General features: G+C 37.2%; 2 protein-coding genes across 7 annotated transcripts; both read right to left on the bottom strand.

Moving 5' to 3' along the window:
• Positions 1–43: 43 nt before the first annotated feature.
• gabpa (GA binding protein transcription factor subunit alpha) lies at positions 44–7,327 on the bottom strand. 5 transcript variants are annotated; one of them, XM_084122699.1, is made up of 10 exons: positions 7,189–7,327; positions 5,602–5,698; positions 5,330–5,474; positions 5,147–5,231; positions 4,606–4,833; positions 1,988–2,182; positions 1,836–1,889; positions 1,517–1,645; positions 876–1,068; positions 44–740 (listed from the first exon to the last, which is right to left on the bottom strand). In XM_084122699.1, exons 2-10 carry the CDS (start codon positions 5,676–5,678, stop codon positions 479–481), a joined length of 1,368 nt encoding a protein of 455 aa, XP_083978825.1. In that variant the 5' UTR covers positions 5,679–5,698; positions 7,189–7,327; the 3' UTR covers positions 44–478. The 5 variants fall into 5 exon arrangements, with proteins under 5 accessions (XP_083978825.1, XP_083978826.1, XP_083978829.1 ...); XM_084122700.1 differs by having other exon boundaries at positions 6,989–7,293; XM_084122703.1 differs by lacking the exon at positions 7,189–7,327 and adding an exon at positions 6,993–7,048.
• Positions 7,328–7,963: 636 nt separating this feature from the next.
• On the bottom strand, positions 7,964–17,088 carry jam2b (junctional adhesion molecule 2b). 2 transcript variants are annotated; one of them, XM_084122704.1, is made up of 10 exons: positions 16,974–17,088; positions 13,700–13,765; positions 13,498–13,608; positions 12,893–13,042; positions 12,425–12,612; positions 12,139–12,247; positions 9,611–9,712; positions 9,481–9,505; positions 9,349–9,382; positions 7,964–9,229 (listed from the first exon to the last, which is right to left on the bottom strand). In XM_084122704.1, the coding sequence occupies exons 1-10, from the start codon at positions 17,029–17,031 to the stop codon at positions 9,191–9,193; spliced, it is 882 nt and encodes a 293-aa protein (XP_083978830.1). In that variant the 5' UTR covers positions 17,032–17,088; the 3' UTR covers positions 7,964–9,190. The 2 variants fall into 2 exon arrangements, with proteins under 2 accessions (XP_083978830.1, XP_083978831.1); XM_084122705.1 differs by having other exon boundaries at positions 9,039–9,229; positions 9,349–9,379.
• Between the last annotated feature and the right edge of the window lie 6,726 nt (positions 17,089–23,814).

The raw sequence follows: 23,814 nt of genomic DNA, 5'->3' as shown, positions 1-23,814 counted from the left end.
AGGGGTGTGTGTTTAATTGTATGCTGCATTATGCAAGACTTGATCAATTCAAAAACCAACTGTCTCTTTATTGCCCTCTGGTGGACAGTAAAAAGTACCTCACCTTGAGGGAATTGGATGCTCAAAAATAAAAAAGAAAAGATCCTTTACAAATGGAAAATATCAAAATACACTGCCCACATGGCTATCAAAAACATAGAGTATATACAATGGAAATATAGCCGATGCAACCCTGCAGTCAGAGAACAAGCATACAAAAACTGAAAGCTCATACATGATCATCTATTCTTATATCTCACACAAACGCACACATTCGCTCTCTTAAGCATTTTAAGGACACGCAAACACACATACACACTCATAACAAAGCGCACGTCTGCTTACAAACCCGCTGTCTCCCTCCCTGCCCAAAGTCAAATGTTTAACCCCGTTTCCTCCCATCTTAAACTTGTCTCCTGATTGGCTAGCCACTCCCTCCTCAACTGTCTTTCTCTAAAGTTGCTGCAGCCAGAGTGACTGTGGTGACGGGCTGCCCTGTGGCGGTGGCCAGCGTGACTGTGTTGACGGGCTGGCCAAGGCCGTGCAACTGAACTCGGGCGAGTTTCTTCTGTTCGCACTCCGTCACCAGGTTGTTGAGCTCTGCAGCGCTGTATCCAATCAGAGTCCTCAGGTCGCACACAAACTTGTAGACAAAGCGCTTACCCTGCACTTTGCTGATCATGTCTCCATCATAGTAGTACCTGTAGAGAGGAGACAAGATAGTGTTTTTGTTGAAATTTTAGATAATCTAAAACAATAAAAAAATATATATATTGCTGATTACTAGTTGCATCTCTCCAAAAGCACCTAAACTACAGAAAGGAAATGAAATGCACCTGAGAGCTCTGCTTAGTTTCTCGTAGTTCATGGTGGGCTTGTTCTTGCGTTGACCCCATTTCTGAGCTACCAGCTCAGGCTGATTGAGTTTGAACTCGCCTTCCTCTCCCACCCAGGAAATGCAGTCCCGAGAGTCCTTATCCGTCAGCAGCTCCAGGAGAAACTGCCACAGCTGAATCTGACCGTTATTACCTGAGAGGTCACACAACACAATAATAATCAACTCAAAAATCATTTATTAAGAGTTGTGCATGGTATTTGTCTTAGTATGAGGGTTGGGCAAATTTAGAATTTAAGGCTTCCATTAAATTGTTGATTTGCGATTTGAATTGGGCAAATTTAGAATTTAAGGCTTCCATTAAATTGTTGATTTGCGATTTGAATTGAACACACACCACAGGATGTTGAATTTGGAATGACAGGAAGAGGAAAATGCTTATAAAAGGATAGTTTCGGTCCTTGATTTCCTTGATATATAGGTAGCATTTCAAAGATTACTTACTAATTTCATCATCAATATATTAGATGATATTGTATAATACTGAAAAATGACATGCATTTACACCACTTAGATTCATTTATTTCAAATAAGCATGATAATATTGATAAACCTGCACTTTAACACAGTGTTTGTATGTACCTGTGCGGTTGCCAGGCGAGCTGCGCTCCTCTCCTGAGATCCGGGGGGCTCGGGGTGTTTTGTTGTGCTTCATCACCTTAATGGCTGTGGGTGTGGCCTGCTGCACGGGGGCAGGAATGATCTGCACAGCTGGAGAATATCAAGAAACTGTGTTACCCAGAAGACCAACACATGCTCCTTTCATCGAAAAGCTTAAGTGTTGCCTGGAGACACAAAACTGCCCTTCAAGCAACAGTCATGTGCAGGTTATATAAAGTGTTACTCAAGAAGGTAGTCAAAAAGTGCTTTTGTTGAAGATTCAGGATCTACAGATACTCACGTTGATCAATGGTGACTGTTGCTTCCTGACCCTGATCCTGACTTGCAAGTACATCTGCACAGAGCATTACAAAGATTGAAAATTGGCTAAAAAATATTGTGGTTGCATTTGAGAATACACACCACGCACACTCTTTCCTTTGTGAAACTTACACTTGCGTAGAAGCTCCAGGTGGCTCCACAGGATCTCTCCACTAGGCACTCTCTGAAGGAACTCCTCCTGGCTAAAAGCACAGAGCTGGCGGCCGGGGATGTGAATGCCACCCACCTCCATTTCCTCAATCCCAAACTCCTTCATAACCCAAACTGCCCAGTGGATCACCTGATCTGCTGTCCACTGCACCGGGTCTGACATAAAGACACACAAACCTCATCAGATGGCTTTACTCTGTTGCTGACTAAAGGTGTAAAAATGCAATGATCCGACGACAATACATAGCAGCATTTACGAATTTAATTTTATTATAGTACATTTATTTTCAAATTCATTTCTTATCTAAAAATACAATTCCTGACCTATTTTCAGATGTAAACTTGCTATTAATTGCACCAATTAATCGTATCATGATTCCTTTCACAATTTCATTTCAGATTTCATGAAGCATCTCATTATTTAGAATAAATACATACACTAATTAATGTTCAAAAGTTTTGGGTCCATAAGTTTTTGTTTTTTTTAAAGAAATTAATTTTTTTTTTTATTTAGCAAGGACACTTTAAATTGATCAAAAGTGACAGCAAATACATTGATGTTACAAAATATTTCAAATAAATGCTGTTATTTTAAACTTTTTATTCATAAAAAAGTCCTGAAAAAAAAGCAGAACAACTGTTTTCAACATTAAGAAAAGTTTCTTGAGCACCAAATCAGCATATTGCAATGATTTTCGAAGGATCATGATTGTGACACCTAAGACAGAAGTAATGGCTGCTAAAAATTCAGGAATTAATTACATTTTTAAAGGGATCATGAACAGAGAAACTTGATAAATAAGAGGTCATCATACTATAAAAGAATATCTTGTAAGTTTCAGAACTGAAAACTTCCTTGTTAGTCCAAAAACAGCTTTTACTGTAACCAAGCCCAGAGAACGACTCATTGTGGAATGTGCCTATTTATAGGTGAAAGACCACCTCTACAGAAGAAAATCAACGCCCGCTTCATCATTGCCCCGCCCACTGGTGTGGTAGTGAGATGATGAGAAGAGAAGAGTGATATAGGATTAATGGACTAAAAATAACATTAGCTTCCAAGGGATCCTAATGCTAGTAAAGTGGTTATTTATTTTCAACAATGTGAATGTCTCAGTTGAGCATTATTTATTTGTATTCAGTACATTTCACTGTGGATAATTTGGTAAATCAGTCACAATTTCAGCGCAGGCTTTGCAAACAGACTTTTATGATATGGACTCGACAGTAACGCGACATGTAAATAACAGTGTTAATTCCACTGCCTGATCTGTAACCAGTGATATCTGATAGGTAATGTTTCATGTAGCTACAGTCAGATGTTCTTTGTCTGTGTCAGTAAATCAAACCAGTGACTAAACGGTCAGCTTCACATTGTTTCTCTTAGTAGGATGAAAATATTCTGTTATTTCAACTGTGATTAAATTATACATAGAAAAGGATCAAAGAACACTCCCTTTACAATCGCTAGAGCTGTCAATCGAACAAAACTCATGTTATAATCAATGAATCTCTTATTCACATTGTGTTTGCACTGTCAGTTATGATGAAAGCAATCGTCAGTGTGCAAAAATCGAGTTGCAATAATAAGATCACTGCATTCATGCACTCAACATATCTGTGATCGGCTAAATGCTCATCACTGCAACTTTCATACCACAATCTAAATATAATGCTATAATCACATGTAATACTTAGCTATTTCATATGCAAAGATGTTAGCCAATCACAGCAGTGGGCGTTTACACTGAAGTCTCAAAGCAGACACAACCCTTCAAACAGAGCGTTCAAATCAGAGGGCTAAAATCAGGGTAGGAAAAATGCCTTATATTTCTAAATTATGAAATTGTTTGATGTAAAAAAAAAAAAAAATCAAACTACCATTATAAATGCACCCGAGGGAACATCATAAAACAATAAAACAATGCAGTTCATGACCCCTTTTAAATATATTAAAATAGAAAATAAAAAGTTATTTTAAATTGTAAAAATTTCACAAAATTACTGTTTTTACTGTATTTTTGATCAACTAAATGCTGCCTTGGTGAGCATAAAGTCTTTATACTTTTGCCTGGCTCCGCATCGCGAGTATCCGCTGACTGCGCGCGCACCTCCCCAAATGGACGAGGCGTTTATACTTGACACGTTCGGCATTGTAGTGCACTATTATTTTAAACGACAGGGGGTGACTCAGAGTAATTGTCCTCTTAAACCATTAGGAAGCAGAGGTGGGAAGTAGTAAGGTACTGTACACACGTGATGATATTTGTTTTTATTAGGGCTGAACGATTTTGGAAAATAATCCAATTACGATTTTTTTTATCAATATTGCGGAGCCGAGCGGAAAGTTACATACAATGCTGTGCACACGAAATGGGGCCTTGTGCAGTCAACGTGCACAACTGCCCACACTGTGGTGACGTAATTTTTTTGCACTTGTGCGGACGAGGCAAGTATAAACCAGGCTTAAGAGACTTTACACATTTAAAAAAATCTTACCAACCCTAAATCTATTTAAAAATCCTTTAAAAAAAATTACATTTAACTCTGAAACACGTTAATATCAACAAACTACTCACCATAGGGAATGTTCAGTCGAACCTGCTCCTTGCGGTAGCCTTCCAATGCGGCCGCCCAGCGGGTCACCTGCTCTGAAGTCTCATCAGGAATGGAGGCTCGCTCCACTGCAATCACATGTCCGTCCTCCACCAGATGGGCTTCCTCGCCAGCAGCTGCGTCTGGATCAATCACCACCTCCACAGTCTCCACTGGTTTCACGATCTCCAGAATATTCAATTTCTCTTCACCTAAAACAGACCACACACACACAAGCAGGTCAAGTATTTTTTTATTTTTTTTAGTGCTGTAAATGGGTAGTTGTCTTTTTGCCTTCACTTGTTCAATGTAAATGGTCCTTTCAGAATTTTTTAAAGTACAAATATTCATGTAGCCTCTCAATCAATATGGGCTCATAAAAGCTGCATGCATAATTATAAAAAAATTAGCAAGTGCTCACACCGCAGGACATGTCAACTAACCAAATATTTTCAGTTGTCTGAAGGGTATGTTGACAAGTTCAGATTTGTCCAACAGCAATACAAGATCATTGTAAACTGTTACCCTGTTTCGTGACAATCTGCACGCTGAGCTGTACTGTGCCATCTGTCTTCACTCCTTGATCGAACAGGCTGTGATCAGGATGCAGCTACATGAGGAAAGGAGCGGAGACAGGGAGTGAAGAGCTCAGCCAATAAATACAATGAGTGTGCTCAAATAAGTTTACATTAATACAGAGGCACATACTAGGATGTCCTGCAGACAAATGTCATATCCATCCAGCGGGACCTGAAGACGAGGCTCCAGTAACTTCTTTAGGTTACCGATCGGCTCATTGATGTCAATGTCTTGAGTAATCAGTTCAGCTGCTGTGATGGTTTGCTCCTCAATCCTGACATTTGGTCACAAAAAACAGATAATTTCACAGGCACAAGATACACATTGCTCAATGAGTTGCTTCCTCAAAACATATCACATAAAGAGGAAAAAATGATGAGAAAGATAGAGAAATCACTTACCCTTCCTCTAAACACTCCTGTTTCTCCCGTCCATCAATCTCAATTTCAATCATCTCCTCTGTCTCACTTTTTGACATCCCTACAACTCCTTGTCCAACTATTAAGCAAATGCATAAAAAAAGACAAAATATTTTTTTGCAATTAATTTAATCACAAGAAAGTGTACAATTATCAATAACACTTTACAATAAGGCCTCCTTTGTTCATATTATTTAATGCATTAGCTAACATGAACTAACAACACACATTTGATTTTTTGTGTGTGTGTTTATTAGTCTTTGTTAAAGTTATAGTTAATAAAAATACAATTGTTTCTTTTTTTTTCATGTAAATTAACATATGTATTAGCAAACATTGACTAAGATTAATAAATGCTGCAGTGTATAAGTTTTCATCGTTGTTAGTTTATGGTAACTAACGGCAACAAATAAAACTTTATTGTAAAGTGTAACCAAATTATCTCATACTTATAATCTTGTAAGTAAACGTTTCTTTAAAATAATTTCTGGCATTTTAATGAACAGTTAGGTTATATAAAACATCTAAATGTGAGCCAAAATGCACTAAATGGTCGGCTTAACGCACTGTTAAAGAAGTCTCTGAAGTCTCATAAACTCTCACGCAACACCGAGGCTTTGCTAGAGTAGAGGCCCACCATGACATTTCCCCTGCATTAGCACTCTTATTAAACACAAGAGACGCGCTTATTATTAAATAAATGCCATTCATTTGGTCAATCCAATTTTTATTTTAGTGTGTACATTTAAACGCACAATTTTATTAATATAATTTCCACCAGCGACTGGGTGGGAAGACGACGCGCGAATCCATACAAACGCAGTTGCCATGTTGGAATGCTTTTGGGTTTCGTAATATAACCGCAGAATTGGGCGTAAAAGACGACTTTTTAAAACTTCTAAAACTTTCAGGGGTAGCTACACATCAAGACTTTTGATTCTGGAAAGTTAAAACGGAAATGGAAGAAACGGAAACAAAACAAGAGAAGGGCAGATGTAAAAGCAGCCGGAAATCCTGGCCGAAGTCACGGCGGCTGACAAGACTTCCGAAAACAGCCGTGCGACTGAAGAAACGAACGGAAACATCACTGTGTTTAATTATGCGGAATATAATATCTACGAAAGGTACAATCATGAATGGAATATGTATGTATACCTGGCCTCTTTGTTAGCTGCTTAGCGTATGCTGACGAAAGACAGAGAGACACGCCTGGTTGAACTGAATATATGCTCACGCGAACAGCTCGCGCTAACTTTCACCAAAACTCGCGCATCTGTTTTTTACGACCGAGTTATATACATAAACAACATCTCTCGATAAAAAAGTTATATTTTAAAAGATCCAGAATAAAATATACTGATATCTTTACCTACTGTTTGTCGGGTGTGAGAGGGCTGGGTTATTGTCAGTTCTGTTAGCACTCCAGCTAGCTCTGTTTCCCCCAGGATGCTAACAGTTAGCTCACGCAGAAAGCGGGAAAACTGACACGCTTATAACCTCACACACTTGTAACATTCTTATTTCTGTCCGCGTTTATCTCAGATAAATTAGTATCGCGGCCCAACGTACCTCTTTATCCCGTTCAGTAAGTGCTGTGTTGGAGTTTTTTCGGACTAAAGCTGTGTGTCAAGGGCTATAGTTTAGTGTGTGCTAATAAGTTGAGCGAACGTTCATGCTGGTTTTTGGTCAACATTGCATTGGGGGCGGGGATGAGCTTGAGGCCTCGCTGCCCACTGACAGCAACATGTACACCCCGCTCTGTTCAGTTTTTACACAATATATCATAATACATATGGCTATTTATTTGATTAGTTGTATTAAATAACAGCCAGCAGCAGAATCAGAAGGTATTGACTTTCTCAGTGTCCGAAGTGTGAAAATCGACGCAGATATTATTGGATACTTGTAAATTTATATTTATACAGTTGTGTATACATTGCATAATGTGCACATCTGGAAATCAGCCTTCTATTTACTCCATCTTTATGTAGCCTGTAGTACTGTTTTTGTAGGTATTTATTTTATTCTTAATCCTACTTATTAAATTGTTCTGTCTATTATCTTGCATTATCTTGCGTTATGTACGTATGTTCTCGAGTGGTCCTGGAAACCACAACAAATTCCTTGTTTGCATATTTGGCGAATAAAGCACATTATATTATAAAGTGTTTTTAATTTTTCACAAGCTGATTGATACTAACGTTACACTTCAAGTAAATGTTCCCAGCAAAGAAATGTCTCACCCTGTTGTATAAAACTGATTTTGGATGTGACTTTTATCCATGCCTTGAAACCAATGATTAAATAAACAAATTGGAAAACTGATTTGTGTATTTCTTTATTTAACTGTGAAAGTGTATGCTAAAGTAATTTATTCTGTGTAAAAAGAGGAATAGATATTGCAGTGAAGTCTGAATTTTGCATTTGCTTCATTTTACATAACAGATAATGTAACAAAAGACCAAAAAACATCTAGTTTTTGGAGACGTTGGTTCATTTGAGCCACAAATCAGCTAAACCAAACCGTTAAATAAGCTCAAACACATTGTTTAACTCTGTCTAGATGTTAAAGGTATAGTGTAGTGTTGTTTATGGTGGATTGTTTGGTTATCACTATGCATGTCTAGTGAAAAGTGTTTGATTGGTTAAAACTGCTTCTGTTATTAAAAGAGAAGTGTGCAGATCTGAGAAAACAAAAAGTACGAAGTTGCTGAAAGGAATTTTCTGTCTCTTGGCTTTCTGTGCACGCTACAAATAGTTCACCCCCCAAAAAAATGAAAAATATGTCATCATGTAACCTCACTTCTATTGTTCCAAGCCAATTTGACTTTGTTTCTTCTGTGGAATGTAAAAGAAGATATTCTGAGAAATGTCTCGGTTGTTTGTCCAAACAGTGAAAGCCAGTTCTTCAAAATATCTTCTTTTTTGATTAACAGAAAAAAAAAAAGTCATACAGGTTTTTGAATGACATGACAGTAAATGTTTGTTTTTCTTTCTCTCTCTCTCATTGACAAATACCTATCATCAGACAACTGATGACGCTTATTGAAACATGGAAAAAAAAGGTAAATGTGATTAACATTCTACTGAACATTGATTGTATGATGATTAATAGACTTTAGAGACATCCTGAGACAAGTCAAGCTTGTTTCCGCTCCAATCAAGTGGACCATCACATCTGTAGTCGGGCCTTTATGCTCAGTGGCTTGATGATTGAAACCATTGCCTGTAACCTGCGCTGGACAAATCTGGCATAAAATAGTGCAACATTTGTACAGTATCTATTAACACTAGGTAGTCCAAAGTCAAAATAATATTACAATAATACGCAGTATCCAAAAAAGCTTTTTACAGTAGTAGAAGAGTAACAGCAGAGATTAACTTTAGGTCTGTTGTGGATTGTTCAGCTGTAATCAGACCTCACCACCAGGGGGCGTGTTTCTGCTCTCATGGCCCTTAGAGCAAAGCAGAGATATAGATGCGTATTTGATGTAATATTTCATTCTCTAGCCTTTGAGGTCAATTGAATTCACTTCTGTCAGCATGGTGCTGTCCAAAATATGCACACTCTTCAAAGCACAAAGGATTGTGTATGTTTGTAGCGTCTCGGCTGAGGAGAGAGATGAACATTCTGATGAGGACCAGCCATTATTATAAACAGAAGTCTCTACAGTGTCATTTCTGTATCATTTGACTATTAAGTTATAAATAGGAAACTTAAAGACTTACATCTGTTGGAGGGCTACAGCTGGTCTTTGTTCTGCTGAAAAGTAAAGAGAAATAACCACTTTGTTTCAAATGGTCTGTTATGTTTTATTCTTATAGATTAGAGTGCATTAAAAATACTGCAAAAAGACTTACCTTTGCATTGTCTCTCCTTTATTCTCTGTTGGTAAATGCAAGACTTATGTTAGTAGATGAAGGTATTCATAAACAGGTATAGTAAGTTCCCCAACAGCCCATGTACTGTTTTGAATGAAGTATCACTCACTGCGGCAGCGTCGACAGCACAGACAGATGGACACACAGCACGAGAGAAGCAACAGGCACGCTCCCACTTCTAATGCTATAATTATTGCCATGTTGAGCTCAACTGCAAACAGAGCATGTCAAACATATATGCAAAGGGGTCATAAGTATGCACTTTTTATCTAAATATCAAAACTATTAGAAGTGAGCGGGGCACAAACTAATGCGGGGCTAGTTGTAACACACATGGTTTAAAACTTTCCACACATGCAAGCATGACGAAACTTAGTGTATTTATTTGTTGCCATATCAACACTATATAGAGAAAAAATTGCGCCAAAATAAAAAAATCTTTGGAAGATATCCCTGAACATTTATTTAACCATAACAAAAGTAAATTTCTTACTGAAGTTAATTTTTTTTATCTCTGTTTTTTGTGTTTATTTAAAATTAGACAAATCTGATATTATTTTAATCGCCAATCTGTTATGTAACAGTCGAGATAGATACCAGCAGAAGACACTAGCCGGGTTTAAATCCCAGTCGCGCAGGTGGGGCATGTCACAACACTACGTTACAATGTGCCCCTATTAGAACTATGCTATTCTATTCAATACTTTTATGAATTCTATTGAGAAACCATGAGTAAAGGGTGAATAAAGATATTTTATATGAAAAAGTTATTAATTGTATTTTACTGACAAAATGTTTTAGTTTGTTTTGTATATATTTTTTTGATTGGATCAGATAACATTTTAATCTGGCATATGGTCATGTTGCAATGTGCCCCTCACGTAACAATGTACCCCACCTATGGGGCATGTTGTCACATTTCACTTCCATTCTTTCGGGGTAAATCAAGAAAAAAGTATACACCGTATTAATGAAACAAAATCACATAATTGTACTAGACATGTGGGAAATTAATGTGGGAAAAAATTAATTCTCTTAACCCCAAGTGGATTTATACAAACTGAGAAAGTTAAAAAAGTGTTGGGTTGTGCCTCGCTCTCCCCTACACTACAATATGTTTTTGCAAGGGTAAAAATTATCCCAAACACCACAATTCAAAAATAGAAAACATAATATTGTGAAAAATTATACATTTCAAATTTGAAATACATCAAAAGGATGTAATTTATCCTTGTGATGGCAAAGCTGAATTCTCAGCCGCCATTACTCCAGTCTCCAATATTTCAATATCATCACCTTCCTAAAATAATAGCCTAAGTAATTTTTTGACAAAAAAAAAATTATTTTGCATAAGTCATCTCCTCATGATGCTGGCCACCTCTGGTAAAATCGCCCACATCCTCAGTTAAACAGATCATGCAATTTTACCCCTGTAGTATGGCCTATTTCAAGAGTGTGACTTAAGCTGTCAAACTTAAGTCAAAAGTGACTTAAGTCAAAAGACAATGAGACTTAGGCAATTTTACAAGCTTTTCAAGATGGCAGCTGCATCAAGAAGAACGAAAATCTACTCAACCTCAATTATTGGTTCAGTTTTTTGTGTTTCTGAGAAACCTGAAAAAATGACTCGGGCAATTATTTTAGGAAGGTGACGATATGCTTATTTGGTGTTCAAGAAACATTTCTTATTATTACCAGTGTTCAAAACAGTTTTGTGATACATTGTTTTCAGGATTTTTTTATTTTTTTGAAACTTCTGCAACATTATAAATGTCTATACTGTCACTTTTGATCAATTTATTGCATCCTTGCTGAATGAAAGTCTTAATTTCTTTCCAAAAAATGTCTTACTGACCTCAAACTTTTGAACGGTTGTGTAGATGCCAGCCAGTACCAGTAGCAGTTTTAACATTAAGTGACATGGCATCTGACGCACAGAAGCCAATGGCACATGTCACTATGCTTATTGGCACATCTGGTCTTCATTGGCATGTGCCAGTGGATAGTGGCATGTGTCACTGACATTATCGTGACACACTGACACTCACACGACACCTGACTGACACCGAGTCGCGGAACATGTCGCCATGTGTTGTGACACCTCCAGTAGTGACTGACAGATGAATCGAGCACCTATACTGACGTAATTGTGACACAAAATATTAAATAGACTAATTTTGTGATATTTTAAATATCAATTATGCATTAAAGTCAGTAATATTTTTTCAAACGTGTTATTTGTGTCACGTCTGTATTTGATTGGCATGTGACACTGAATGTTTTGTAATACCAGTGATACTTTATGTTGTTTATCTCGCAAAGTCAAAAACTGCCCATTCTAGGAAAGACACGAAATAAATCTATCATAGGTCATTACGAATAACGTATTAACAGTCGCGTCCGTTACTGTAAGCCTTTATTTTAGCATGATGCTGCACGGACGCATGCCAGTAGGTGCATGTCAGTATAAGTAAGTGTAACACTGGACAGCGCAAGATTCTCATCTGATCTAAATGTGTGATCTAAATCTTTCATCTAAATGCCCTCTTTGTACATTTTCATTTTACTCTTTTAACAATATTTCAAAAGATCATGTATAATTGATTTCTTTAAATGACCAATTTGTAATTAACTTACATTCAGTTATCTTCATATGCCGGCCTACACAGCTTTTGGGTGCCCCCACTCCATTGGATGCCTCACATCGATACTGACCCTCATCAGATTTTGATACCATCTTGAATTTCTGTTCAAAAGCAAAGGAAAATAAACAGTGTATATAAATCACATATGCCATAAATGCATCAAATACAAACAATAAGCAGCGTTTGTTAGCAGTCGAGGGAAAAGGCTACAGTAAGTTCAATGTTTTGATCAAAATGTTTGACCATGTGATGGAAAGAGTTTATAGCACTACACCAACCAGAGTCCCTGTTTTGGGGTCCAGGGTGTAGTTGATTTCAGCGGGCTTGCCAGTGTTAAGTGGTTTGTTGTCTTTGTACCAGCTGTAGGTGGCAGCAGGAACGCTGAGTTTGTCTTTACAGTGGAGCTCCGCAGAAAATCCTTTCGTGACTTTTTCAGGAACCTCACATGAGGGCGCATGTGGCGGCACTGTCCATGTAAGACAGATCATACTGCTCACTGACAGAAAGGTTATGTTTAAGACAAGGAGTTATGAATACACTCTTAAAAATAAAGGTTATTCAAACTTAGAAAAAATTGTTCTTTTAAGAACTGTTTATTGAAAGGTTCTTTGGGGAACCAAACATTTTTCTTCTATGGCATCGCTGTGAAAATGCTTCTTTTTTTTTTGGAAACTTTATTTTTAAGAGTGTACCATTTGCTGCACATGTAAATAATGAAAATAAGTGTACAAGATTTTCATTCCCACCAAGCACAATGAGGGTGACGGTGACCTCCCCAAGCTTGATTTTGTCTTGGCGGGCTGTGACTTCGCAATGATACACTCCCGAGTCTTTCTGTGTGACACCACGGAGGGTCATTGTTGCCCCGTCGATGGACGCACGGCTCTTAAATCCACCTGGTAATGGTGAGAGTAAGTCAGAACATTCTGAAGAAAAAAACATACTGCATGCGAATGAAAGTATTGTTCACTGAAAGGTGCAGTCACATTTACAATTGCTTGGCAGGGTTTCGTGGACGAAATCTAGTAATTTCAATAGGAATCTGTGCGATCAGAAGTTTCACATGAGGGTGAAAGATTTCCCGACACAGATTTTGCAATGGTTTCAGCATCGACCGAAAAAAAAGCTGCTCGGTTTTAAAGTGACTTCTGTGTGAGCTTCATACATCATCATTACACTACTGACAATGAACCTTTTTTGCTCGTAAAATTTCACAGAAATTTCGCAGATGTGACCGCACCAAACAGAATGTCATTTGTGTGGTGTGAATGACACTTTTCCTTTTAAAAGATTTCATAAAATATCTAAACTAAAGCTATATACAAATAAGAGGGAATAAACAACAACAAACCTGTAAAATCACCATCAAAATAAACATATGAAACCTCTTTGCCTCTCTTCTTCCATTCAACACGTGGGTTTGTTTCTTTCTCTGTCCTGAACTCACAGGAAAGGACAGCATCTTTGGAAAGAACAGATAAAAGTGTCAAATCAATATGGTCTGAAAGATTTTAAACACGTCCAGCTGATTATCTGAAGATTAAAGAACTCACTTGTGTTTTCATGTACTTCCACTTCTGCTTTGCTTGTCGTCACAGTAACAGGATCTGAGCTAGGAACTGGAGGAAAAGATACAAACAAACACATGAATGCGTTTGAACACACTCCCACAGCATTTTTATAATAGCAAACTTAGTTTGTAGAAAAAACAAATCCACCTACAATGAAAGACTATGAGAATCATTATATGTTTGCCCCATAAAGTTTTAGTTTTTTTACTGAGGATGAATTGAAATTCTGCCACTTAAGAATAAAGGTTCTTTATTGGCACTAATGGTTTTCATGAACAACCTTTAAAATCCATTAAACCTTTCCTTTCTGTTCTTTATAGTGGGAAAAGGTTCTTTAGATTATAAAATGTTCTTCACACTGAGATAAAAAAAAAAAATGGTTCTTTTAAGAACTGATCACTGAAAGTTTCTCTGGGGAATCAAAGACGGTTCTTCTATGGCATTGCTGTGAAAAAAGGAAAAACCTTTGCAACCTTTATTTTTAAGAGTGATGCACTGTTGATATAGCTTTACTTACACAGTAAAAAAAAAATCCAAATTTTGACAGTAAAAGACTAAAATGCTACAGTAAAAAGCTGTTCATTGTTGAACGGTATGTTACTTTAGCTGACTATGGTGAAAAACTGAAATAGATCTAATGGGACATTTCATGTAATTTTACAGTAAAATACAATGTATAGTTTTTGGAAGTGAAAATAAGTCATAACTGGAAAAAAAACAGACATGAATTGACATTTCCAGAATTCTCATTGTTCACAGCTCTTATTTGATAGTTATTCATTGAAATAACTATGTATCTTCTTAGTTTTCTCTTCACCATCTGTAGACACTACAGACATCTGTAGGCAGTTGTCGGTATACTATAAAGGTAAAAGGCAGATTTTACTTGGTATATTAACATTATTTCAGTTAAAGTTAAAGTTAAAGTGTAAAACTTAAATTGTTACTTCTGCATTTTTAATAGTTCTGGCAACCACAGTTGCCGTTTTTTTCTGTAAAATTTTGTTTACAGTGTATAATAACAAACATTCCTTTAAATGAGATGTCTTTAATCAAGAGTGTATGTTAGATTATACTTTACAACGAGGTTCTAAACTTTAGTTAACTACAATAGTTAACATAAACTATTGAAAAGTACTTCTAAAGCATTTATTAATAATAGGCCTAATAGTTATTGTAAACAGCATTTATTAATACATTATTAAAAACAAAGGTTGCATCTTTTAATAATACTTAATGGACCTGAGCTAACATGAACTAACAATGAAAAGTTATTAATTAATGTGAACAAAGATTAATAAATACTGTAACAAATGTATTGTCCATTGTTAAAGTTAGTTAATGCATTAACTGTTAATTAATGGAAACTTTTAGGAATGTGTTACAAGTTTTCTATATTATGCCCCTGAGCAATACTATTTATATAATATTTAAGTAAATAAGGAATAGAGTAAAGAGCAGTAAAAACACAATGAAGTTTTTCCTCAATTGTGAAACCTCACTAACACTCACTCCCTGCTCTGTTGGTGCCAGGAACAGGGATATGTAGGAATTTACGTAATGGATGGATGTTCTTCTGACACAGTCTGGCTGTGGGGGGTGGCACAAACCAGACCTGATAACCTCCACACACTGAAAAACAGGCACTTCTGGGGGAAAGTGAGGGAAAATACTTTCCTTTTATCTGTGTATCTCCCTTTCTATAGCCGTGTAGAAAAAAGAACTGAGTTTCATATGAGACGAGAGAGAAAAGGTGTGGAGGGTCTTTTTACCCGGAGATACAAAGACGTACTGTGCTGCTGTAACTTAAAACCCCTTCAGCTGGAAGAGGACTAGAGTTAAAATCACAGACCACCCCACAATGTATTTAACAACCCAACAATCAGTGGCATGAGATCTGAAAGTTCTCAGAATAAAGCCAATCAATGTTATGAAAGTCAATGTTAACCTAACATTTTACAGCTACATTTATCACTCTTTTAACATCTATACAAAAAGTAAATTGTTACATAATTTGTTAAACATATATTTAGATCTCTCTAGGGTAGGAGCAAGCATTTCTCATGGTATGCCGGGTAACCATAATCTTCATGATAATGACCAATACACAAGGAGTCAGGCAAGGGGCATCAGCGACATGAAAGGGTCCCTGCCACATCAGACTAAAGTTCAGATCTGGACAGCTTCTTCACAGACATTTTATCACCTTCAGGATCTCATGTGTTCAAATGCTGTTAAAGAAGTTTGTGTAAACACAGTGTCTTACAAGACCCCCACCCATTCTATCCAGACCCTCAAAGCATCCATCTCTCTTTGAAAAAAGCACACACACACACACACACACACACACAAACACAAAACTCTGTTTCGCTATCTCCATAAGCGTAATGATTTTTATGCTGTACAAATTGTATCTTCTATCCCCTAAACCTACCCATCAAACTTGCTGCACTTTTATATTTTAAAATGTTTATTAATCTATTTCCCTTGTGGGGACCACTGATTTCAGGTTTTGCTATCCTTCTGGGGACTTTTGGTCCCCACAATGTAATATAAACCTGTATACACACACACACATCATGGGTTTTCATGTTTTATGGGGACATTCCATAGACATAATTTTTATTTTATAGGCGTAATGATTTTTATACTGTACAAATTGTATTTTGTAGCCTATCCCGTAAACCTACCCATCACAGAAAAAGGTTCTGCATGTTTAGATTTTCCAAAACATCACTTTGTATGATTTATAAGCTGTTTTCCCACAAGGTCAAGGATTTTGGACATTGCCACATTTGTGGGGACATTCTGTCTACATAATGGGTATACACACACACACACACACACACACAATCATTCATGTTAAGACACAAATAAAATAAAACATGTAATTAAATTAAAAATAAAACAAATAATAATGATATATACATAACATATTCTTTATATTATTTGCAAAATTTGAAATAACTTTTAAGCATGTAAATGTTTTTATAGCAGCCAATTATATTCGCAAGGCTAACACTAGAAATCATGTAATGCATTTAAAAAAAAAAAAGTATATATCATTATTAACAGGGCTAAATGTAGATTCAAATTATTAATGAAAGTTAGGATCTGTGTTTTACAACTCACCCCTCAGAGTTCCCACCATTTCAGTTAGAATCATAAATTCTTTCTTTTAAAACGTCCAGAACACGACACACCACATAAAGAGCATCGGATATTGAGGAAAAACAAGCATCATCAATATACTTACTGTAGAGCAGCATGAGAAGAGCGGGAAAGGTTAGTATGTGTGTTGTACTCATCTTCATATTGTCCGGCGCGTGCAGGAGCGCGTGGAGAGTCTGATGAGTTTCTCGCTCTTCGGAGGTTCTTCAAGATGGTTTGCGCGCTCTCGTTAGAACGCTGCGCGAGCACGCCGCAGATGCCCTGAGACATGTGTTGTGTCGTTGCTTTGCATATGTGCGACATATTTACATATGTCTTATGAATCTTGAAAAATCTTATTCCTTATGATCTTTCTTATCATGTTTTTAATAGGCAAGCGTGGTAACCACAGTTTCAAAATATAGATATTGTTACTTCTGTAAAACTAGGCCTATTAAAACAATAGGCTATCTTTCCCACATGTTTCTATAATTTTACTTACTTTATAGTTATGACAATAATATCATATTATGAAGTTTTGTGCTATGCACAATAAAATGTTGTCTATAAAATTGCATCAAATTTGGAACCTTTGGTTTGGTTTTGGTTTAGTCAAAAGTATAGGCTATGACTGAATCAACTTAACAATTGGGTTACAACAATATAAAGCAAACTTTGAAAAGCTTGAAAGTTTCAGATCAAGCCCTTGAAGGTATAGTAGTTCACCCAAAAAGGGGAATTTTGGCATAATTTACTCACCCTCATGTTGTTCCAAACCTGTATGAGTTTCTTTCTTCTGTTGAACACAAACCTGCATGATTTATCAGTAGAAACTGTGATTACAATAGTAATTTCATGGCAAGTGCTGAAGTCCTGCAGTTTGGCTTCATGTTTTATGAGCTATGAGAGAATGTTTTATGAGCTATGAGAGAATGTTTTGTTTAATACAATAAATGTGCCTGTCATAATTTTGAAGAATCCACACGTGTGCAATTAAGATAACATGAGAGAGATAACATGTTGCTGTTTTGCACTGCTATGGGTTTAGTTTTCAGGAACAGGGATGCATTGTTCATGGATGTTGATTTTGAGACCTCACACTCTTGTGGGTATGAAACTTTTGACAGCTGCTTTATCCACAGTATTCCTTTCCTCGGTATGACATGGCATCAACACCTGTCCACAGTATCAGTTGTTGTGCTGATGTCAAATCCACACATGTGCATGTTATCCACACACACACATGTGCCCAACCGAAATGCGCCACTCCACTGTTATTATGTGTGTGTGTGTTGGAGAGAGAGATTTGTTCTCAAACGAGGTCAAATAAATGTTTATTTGTAACTTTGTATCTCATAAGGAAGTGACCTGGTACTCTGAAAAAAAAAGTTTACAAGAAAAGCAAACAATAATGAAATATAATGAGACGTTATTTAGATAAACATAAAACGTGTTGAAGCATGTGATGGCAAAAGCTATTGTACTCTCAGAAATGGGACAAGACAAAGGTTATAAAAGGGTTGTAAATACTGTCTTTTATAAGACGCACTGATTTGATCCCACAGCACTGAGAAAAACACAAGTGAAGAGTCAACACAGACCAGCAAAATCAACACAGGTAAGAAGTACATATTTCTGAAGAAAAACTTTCTTTCTTTCTTTCTTTCTTTCTTTCTTTGTTTGTTTCTTTCTTACCTTCTTTCTTTCTTTCTTTCTTTCTTTCTTTCTTTCTTTCTTTCTTTCTTTCTTTCATTCTCTTGCAGTGATTTTGTCTGAAAATAATTGTTTGATTTTGTTTCAAACAAAGGGTGTTAATCTGTAATGATATCCTGATCTAACCACTTAAATGTGTTTGGAATAACTTGGTGTATTTTGGTTGATTCAGTGATGTTAACTTAAAGGTACACTGTATAACATATTTGTTCAAAATTAACAAAATTTAAATAATCAGTCAATACATCATCAGTCCTTCTTCCAAAACATGTTTTTTGTCTTACCTTGATTTATTATGAGCCTATTATGATATTTTAGACCTATAGAGGGATGGTTTTCAAGGGAATTTGCGTATCTTCATATCTGTAAATGGAGAAAAGTTGCTCCGGCTACATTGGGTGTTTCTCAAACGGAAGGCTACATCCTACCGAGACTGCGTCCAATAGTTCAGTCCTTCTGAGGCTTGTAGGCTAGTGTCCTCTTCAACAATTAAACACTAATGAGACGGTCTAGTAAGAGCGCATGGCTACGTCACACATTTTTCCGCCCCCATGGTCACTGCACGAAAATACTATTAAAACTTAATTTTGGAAAAATACTAACTAATTAATTTATATTAACTGGCTTTTTATTAATGCAATACAGTGAATGACAGCCGTTTGCATTCTCCCAGTGGCTTACATTATTGGCAGTTAGTGTTAGTGATTAATTTACAGCAAAACAAAAGATAACATCTATACTTTCATGTCCGAAAAAATTATTTTATAACATTTTAAAAAAATTTCTAACATTTTATAATAAACTCATACAAGCTCAGTTGGCTCGTTTTCCGTCCGTTTATTCTTGTGAATTTAAATGTGTGCATTGACTTGGCTTTTTAGAGATAGCAATAAGGAATTTGAAATGTTGTAAAAGCGACGCGGAGATTATGTTTTTATTACTCAACAGGCAAGTAAGGTATTTTATTGAACAGATAAATTGCCATATGTAGCTCTCTAACAGACTTCCTTGTAAAGCATTATCTTTTGTGAAGGGTCATTTCATTATAGGTTGTTGTAGAGCAGTTTTGGAATTTATTTTCAAGGAAGTAGCTACCTATTAATGGGTAGCCTATAGCTACAACGTCTTCAGCTTGATATCCTTTCCATCGGAACTGGTTATAGCCTATTAGTGAATGATAATCTCTCTCTCTTTAGTTATAAAAAAGAACCATATTCATCCGCACAGTCATGCAGAGCCAAAGCACAACCAAAACAATGTTCAGTTTTGTTTTTTCACCGCTAGAGGGCCAAAAGTTATAGCCTGGAAATCAAGACCTAAATCTAAAAGATTAATGGTCTGGCGTCGACTAATGAAAATCGGCCAGCTCGAGGGGCGGCACCAAGCATGCATTTGAAAATCTCACTGCACGCAATTGGATAACACTACGACCAATCACAGCAATAAACCCCATACGCTTAGCTACCAGCGGAGCTAACTGGTAGATTAGACTCTTACCGTATCCGGTCGGCAAAACAGCAAAAACGTCCTTCTTGCAAAGGAACGATTTGCGCGCCGTCTTCTGTTCCTGTTTTATATAAAAAGCCAAGTCGAACTCATTCATTGTAGTGGCCAAAGCCATTTCAAACAACTGGTATTTATCCATAGCCATCTTGCAATGTTTACTAAGGACTTTGACGTCGCAGCGCTGTCGTCATCTGTTTAGCTCGCCTCTGGCCCGCCTATATCAGATAACCCGATGTGATTGGTGCAGCTCAGATCGAGGGGCATATTTAATGAGCATCATTAGTCGACACCAGAGTAACTCGCTGAGCAAATTCAACTTGTGCTCTCGCGAGAACTCTGGATTTCCAGGGTACAAAAATTACACAGTGTACCGTTATTCAGTTAATAACGTTTCTCTCAGTGTAGTGGAATCCTGTTAAATGAATAATAATTTTATGAACTCTAGTCTTACTTTATGAAGTGAAAACTAAAATAACTGGTTGGTTTACATTGGTTTATTATTAAATCATCTCTTTCAGAAAGCACCTCTTTGGAGATTTTTGGCAAGATGAGAAAATTACTTTTGCTGGTTCTCACCTTAACAGGTATGATTTGTGCTCTAGTTATACCATCATTCAAATATACAGTTAATATTAACTATGTTAGTTTGATAATTAACAGTTTGTCCTATTTTCAGTAAACACTGTGTTTAGATTTGTGTTGTTGTTGTTGTTGAAGTAGTCATTATTGCTGACAGCTTAGAATATCTAACAAGCTAAATGTTAAATGAATCCTAAAAGAGGTAAATAACTATATTCAATTGCTCGAGTGATTAACATTATTACTTTCTCATTACAACTCTGTAGCTTCTGCCAGTCCACCAGTTCAGGATAAAACGCTGCCGTTTAGAGATTTGCCTTTTGATCATGTGGTCAAGGAGGATGTTTTGCCAGTGGTTAAAAAAGAACCAATAGTACAGCACACAGAAGCAGAACAAGGTCCTTTGAAGCAGGATGAACCTGTTGCAGATGTGCTGGAGCCAGAGACAACAGAGGAACACAGAGAAGAGACGTCAGTGAGAGTGGAGGAACCTGTGATAGAGAAAGATGATCTGACTGAAGCAGAACAAGGTCCTTTGAAGCAGGATGAACCTGTTGCAGATGTGCTGGAGCCAGAGACAATGGAGGAACACAGAGAAGAGACGTCAGTGAGAGTGGAGGAACCTGTGATAGAGAAAGATGATCTGACTGAAGCAGAACAAGGTCCTTTGAAGCAGGATGAACCTGTTGCAGATGTGCTGGATCCAGGGACAATGGAGGAATACAGAGAAGAGACGTCAGTGAGAGTGGAGGAACCTGTGATAGAGAAAGATGATCTGACTGAAGCAGAACAAGGTCCTCTGATGCAGGATGAACCTGTTGCAGATGTGCTGGATCCAGGGACAATGGAGGAATACAGAGAAGAGACGTCAGTGAGAGTGGAGGAACCTGTGATAGAGAAAGATGATCTGACTGAAGCAGAACAAGGTCCTCTGATGCAGGATGAACCTGTTGCAGATGTGCTGGATCCAGAGACAATAGAAGAACAAGAGATGTCAGTAATAATGGAGGAACCCTTGATAGAGGAAGATGATCTGACTGAAGCAGAACAAGCTTCTCTGATGCAGGATGAACCTGTTGCAGATGTGCTGGATCCAGAGACAATAGAAGAACAAGAGATGTCAGTAATAATGGAGGAACCCTTGATAGAGGAAGATGATCTGACTGAAGCAGAACAAGATTCTCTGATGCAGGATGAACCTGTTGCAGATGTGCTGGATCCAGAGACAATAGAAGAACAAGAGATGTCAGTAATAATGGAGGAACCCTTGATAGAGGAAGATGATCTGACTGAAGCAGAACAAGATTCTCTGATGCAGGATGAACCTGTTGCAGATGTGCTGGATCCAGAGACAATAGAAGATCAAGAGATGTCAGTAATAATGGAGGAACCCTTGATAGAGGAAGATGATCTGACTGAAGCAGAACAAGCTTATCTGATGCAGGATGAACCTGTTGCAGATGTGCTGGATCCAGAGACAATAGAAGATCAAGAGATGTCAGTAATAATGGAGGAACCCTTGATAGAGGAAGATGATCTGACTGAAGCAGAACAAGCTTCTCTGATGCAGGATGAACCTGTTGCAGATGTGCTGGATCCAGAGACAATAGAAGATCAAGAGATGTCAGTGATAATGGAGGAACCCTTGATAGAGGAAGATGATCTGACTGAAGCAGAACAAGCTTCTCTGATGCAGGATGAACCTGTTGCAGATGTGCTGGATCCAGAGACAATGGAGGAACACAGAGAAGAGATGTCAGTGATAATGGAGGAACCTGTGATAGAGGAAGATGATCTGACTGAAGCAGAACAAAGTCCTCTGATACAGGATGAACCTGTTGCAGGGGTGCTGGAGCCAGAGAGAATAGAGGAACACAGACTAACAGAAGAGACGTCAGTGATAGTGGAGGAACCTGTGCTAGAGGCAGATTATATAAATGAAGAGACACCAGAGACAGAACTAGAGCCTATGCCGGAAATAGTTGCCATTCCGATGAACAGAAACAACGTGCCTGTGGAGGAACCTTTAGAGGAACCTGAAGAGGAACCTGTAGAGGAACCTGTAGAAGAGTTAGAGCCTGCTGAGATGGAGCTGGAGGTGGAATCTGAAAAAGAGGAACATTTATTAGAGGAGCCTACACTCGAGGGTGACTATATCGTGGATGATGATCCGGAAGAAGTAATGGAACCATGAAGGGATCGAAGACTGACATTACAGACTGGTAAGCCACCTCAGATGATTTTGACTGCAGAAAACATGTCTGATATATTTGCCCAAATGCTTTCAATACTGCAGTGTTCACAGTCACTGTTGACAGTTGCCTTCACCAAGCCGGTGTAAAGTGTAATGTAAACTTAGAGGCTTTATTGAATGATGATTGTAATGTGGTGATATGTCCACAGGGAGGTGGACTTGTGGAGGAGGATAGTGTAGAGATACTGAGTAAGTGTTGCTGCCAAACAACAATTAACAAAAATAAAAAATGTGTTGCTCTTGTCACAGAAATAATCCAAGGGTTTAATTTAATTTATACATCTCTTATAGAGATGCTTTATTTCTTTTTATGATCTGTTTTATTAGTTCAACAAAGCTTTGTTTTATCTTTTCAGGTGATCTGGCGTTCAGTGATGTACCATGCAAAATCCTCAAACGGTTCATCTGTTCCTGTCCACTTTAGACAGCCAGGAGGATAACCTGCTTTACAGTAACTTTTATGAAGAAAATGTAAATAATAATAATAATAATAATATTTCTTATTATTGCAATTTTTAAAAAGTAATTTGCCGCATAAAAGGGACATGCCGTAATCAAATTGTTTTGTTAAATTTGCTATGGTTTACAAAAAATAATAATAATAAACATACATTTTTATGTGCCACAACCGATTCATTTGTTAATATTGTATTATATTGTAAGTAATTTCATTGTTTACTTGCTATTGTAAAAAGGTATTAAATAAAATTGACTTTTATAATGGTCTTTTATTATATTTTATTGCTGTAATTTTCATGCCAATAGTTGACTCATTTAGGTGTTAACTGAAAGGACACTCAATGTTAAATCCTCACAGAGCTTTTCGCTAAAGCTTCACAGAGGCTTTAGCAAGGCGCTTGTACGCTAATAGCTCTCATCACCATGAGCCTACCAT

This window comes from Abramis brama (genome assembly GCF_963993115.1).
Source record: "Abramis brama genome assembly, chromosome: 8".
Lineage (NCBI taxonomy): Eukaryota > Metazoa > Chordata > Actinopteri > Cypriniformes > Leuciscidae > Abramis > Abramis brama.
This window is presented reverse-complemented; position numbering and strand designations above follow the sequence as displayed.

Bases quoted from the DNA above. Each gene is read 5' to 3' on its own strand.
- gabpa (XM_084122699.1), bottom strand. From the start codon at position 5,678: ATGTCAAAAAGTGAGACAGAGGAGATGATTGAAATTGAGATTGATGGA. The intron at 2,183-4,605 runs GTGAGTAGTTTG...TCTTTATGTCAG, and splicing joins TCGACTGAACATTCCCTATG to ACCCGGTGCAGTGGACAGCA. The intron at 1,890-1,987 runs GTAAGTTTCACA...TGCTCTGTGCAG, and splicing joins CCTGGAGCTTCTACGCAAGT to ATGTACTTGCAAGTCAGGAT.
- jam2b (XM_084122704.1), bottom strand. From the start codon at position 17,031: ATGAAGATGAGTACAACACACATACTAACCTTTCCCGCTCTTCTCATG. The intron at 13,609-13,699 runs GTGAGTTCTTTA...TTCTTTCCAAAG, and splicing joins GGAAGTACATGAAAACACAA to ATGCTGTCCTTTCCTGTGAG. The intron at 9,383-9,480 runs GTAAGTCTTTTT...TTTACTTTTCAG, and splicing joins AAAGGAGAGACAATGCAAAG to CAGAACAAAGACCAGCTGTA.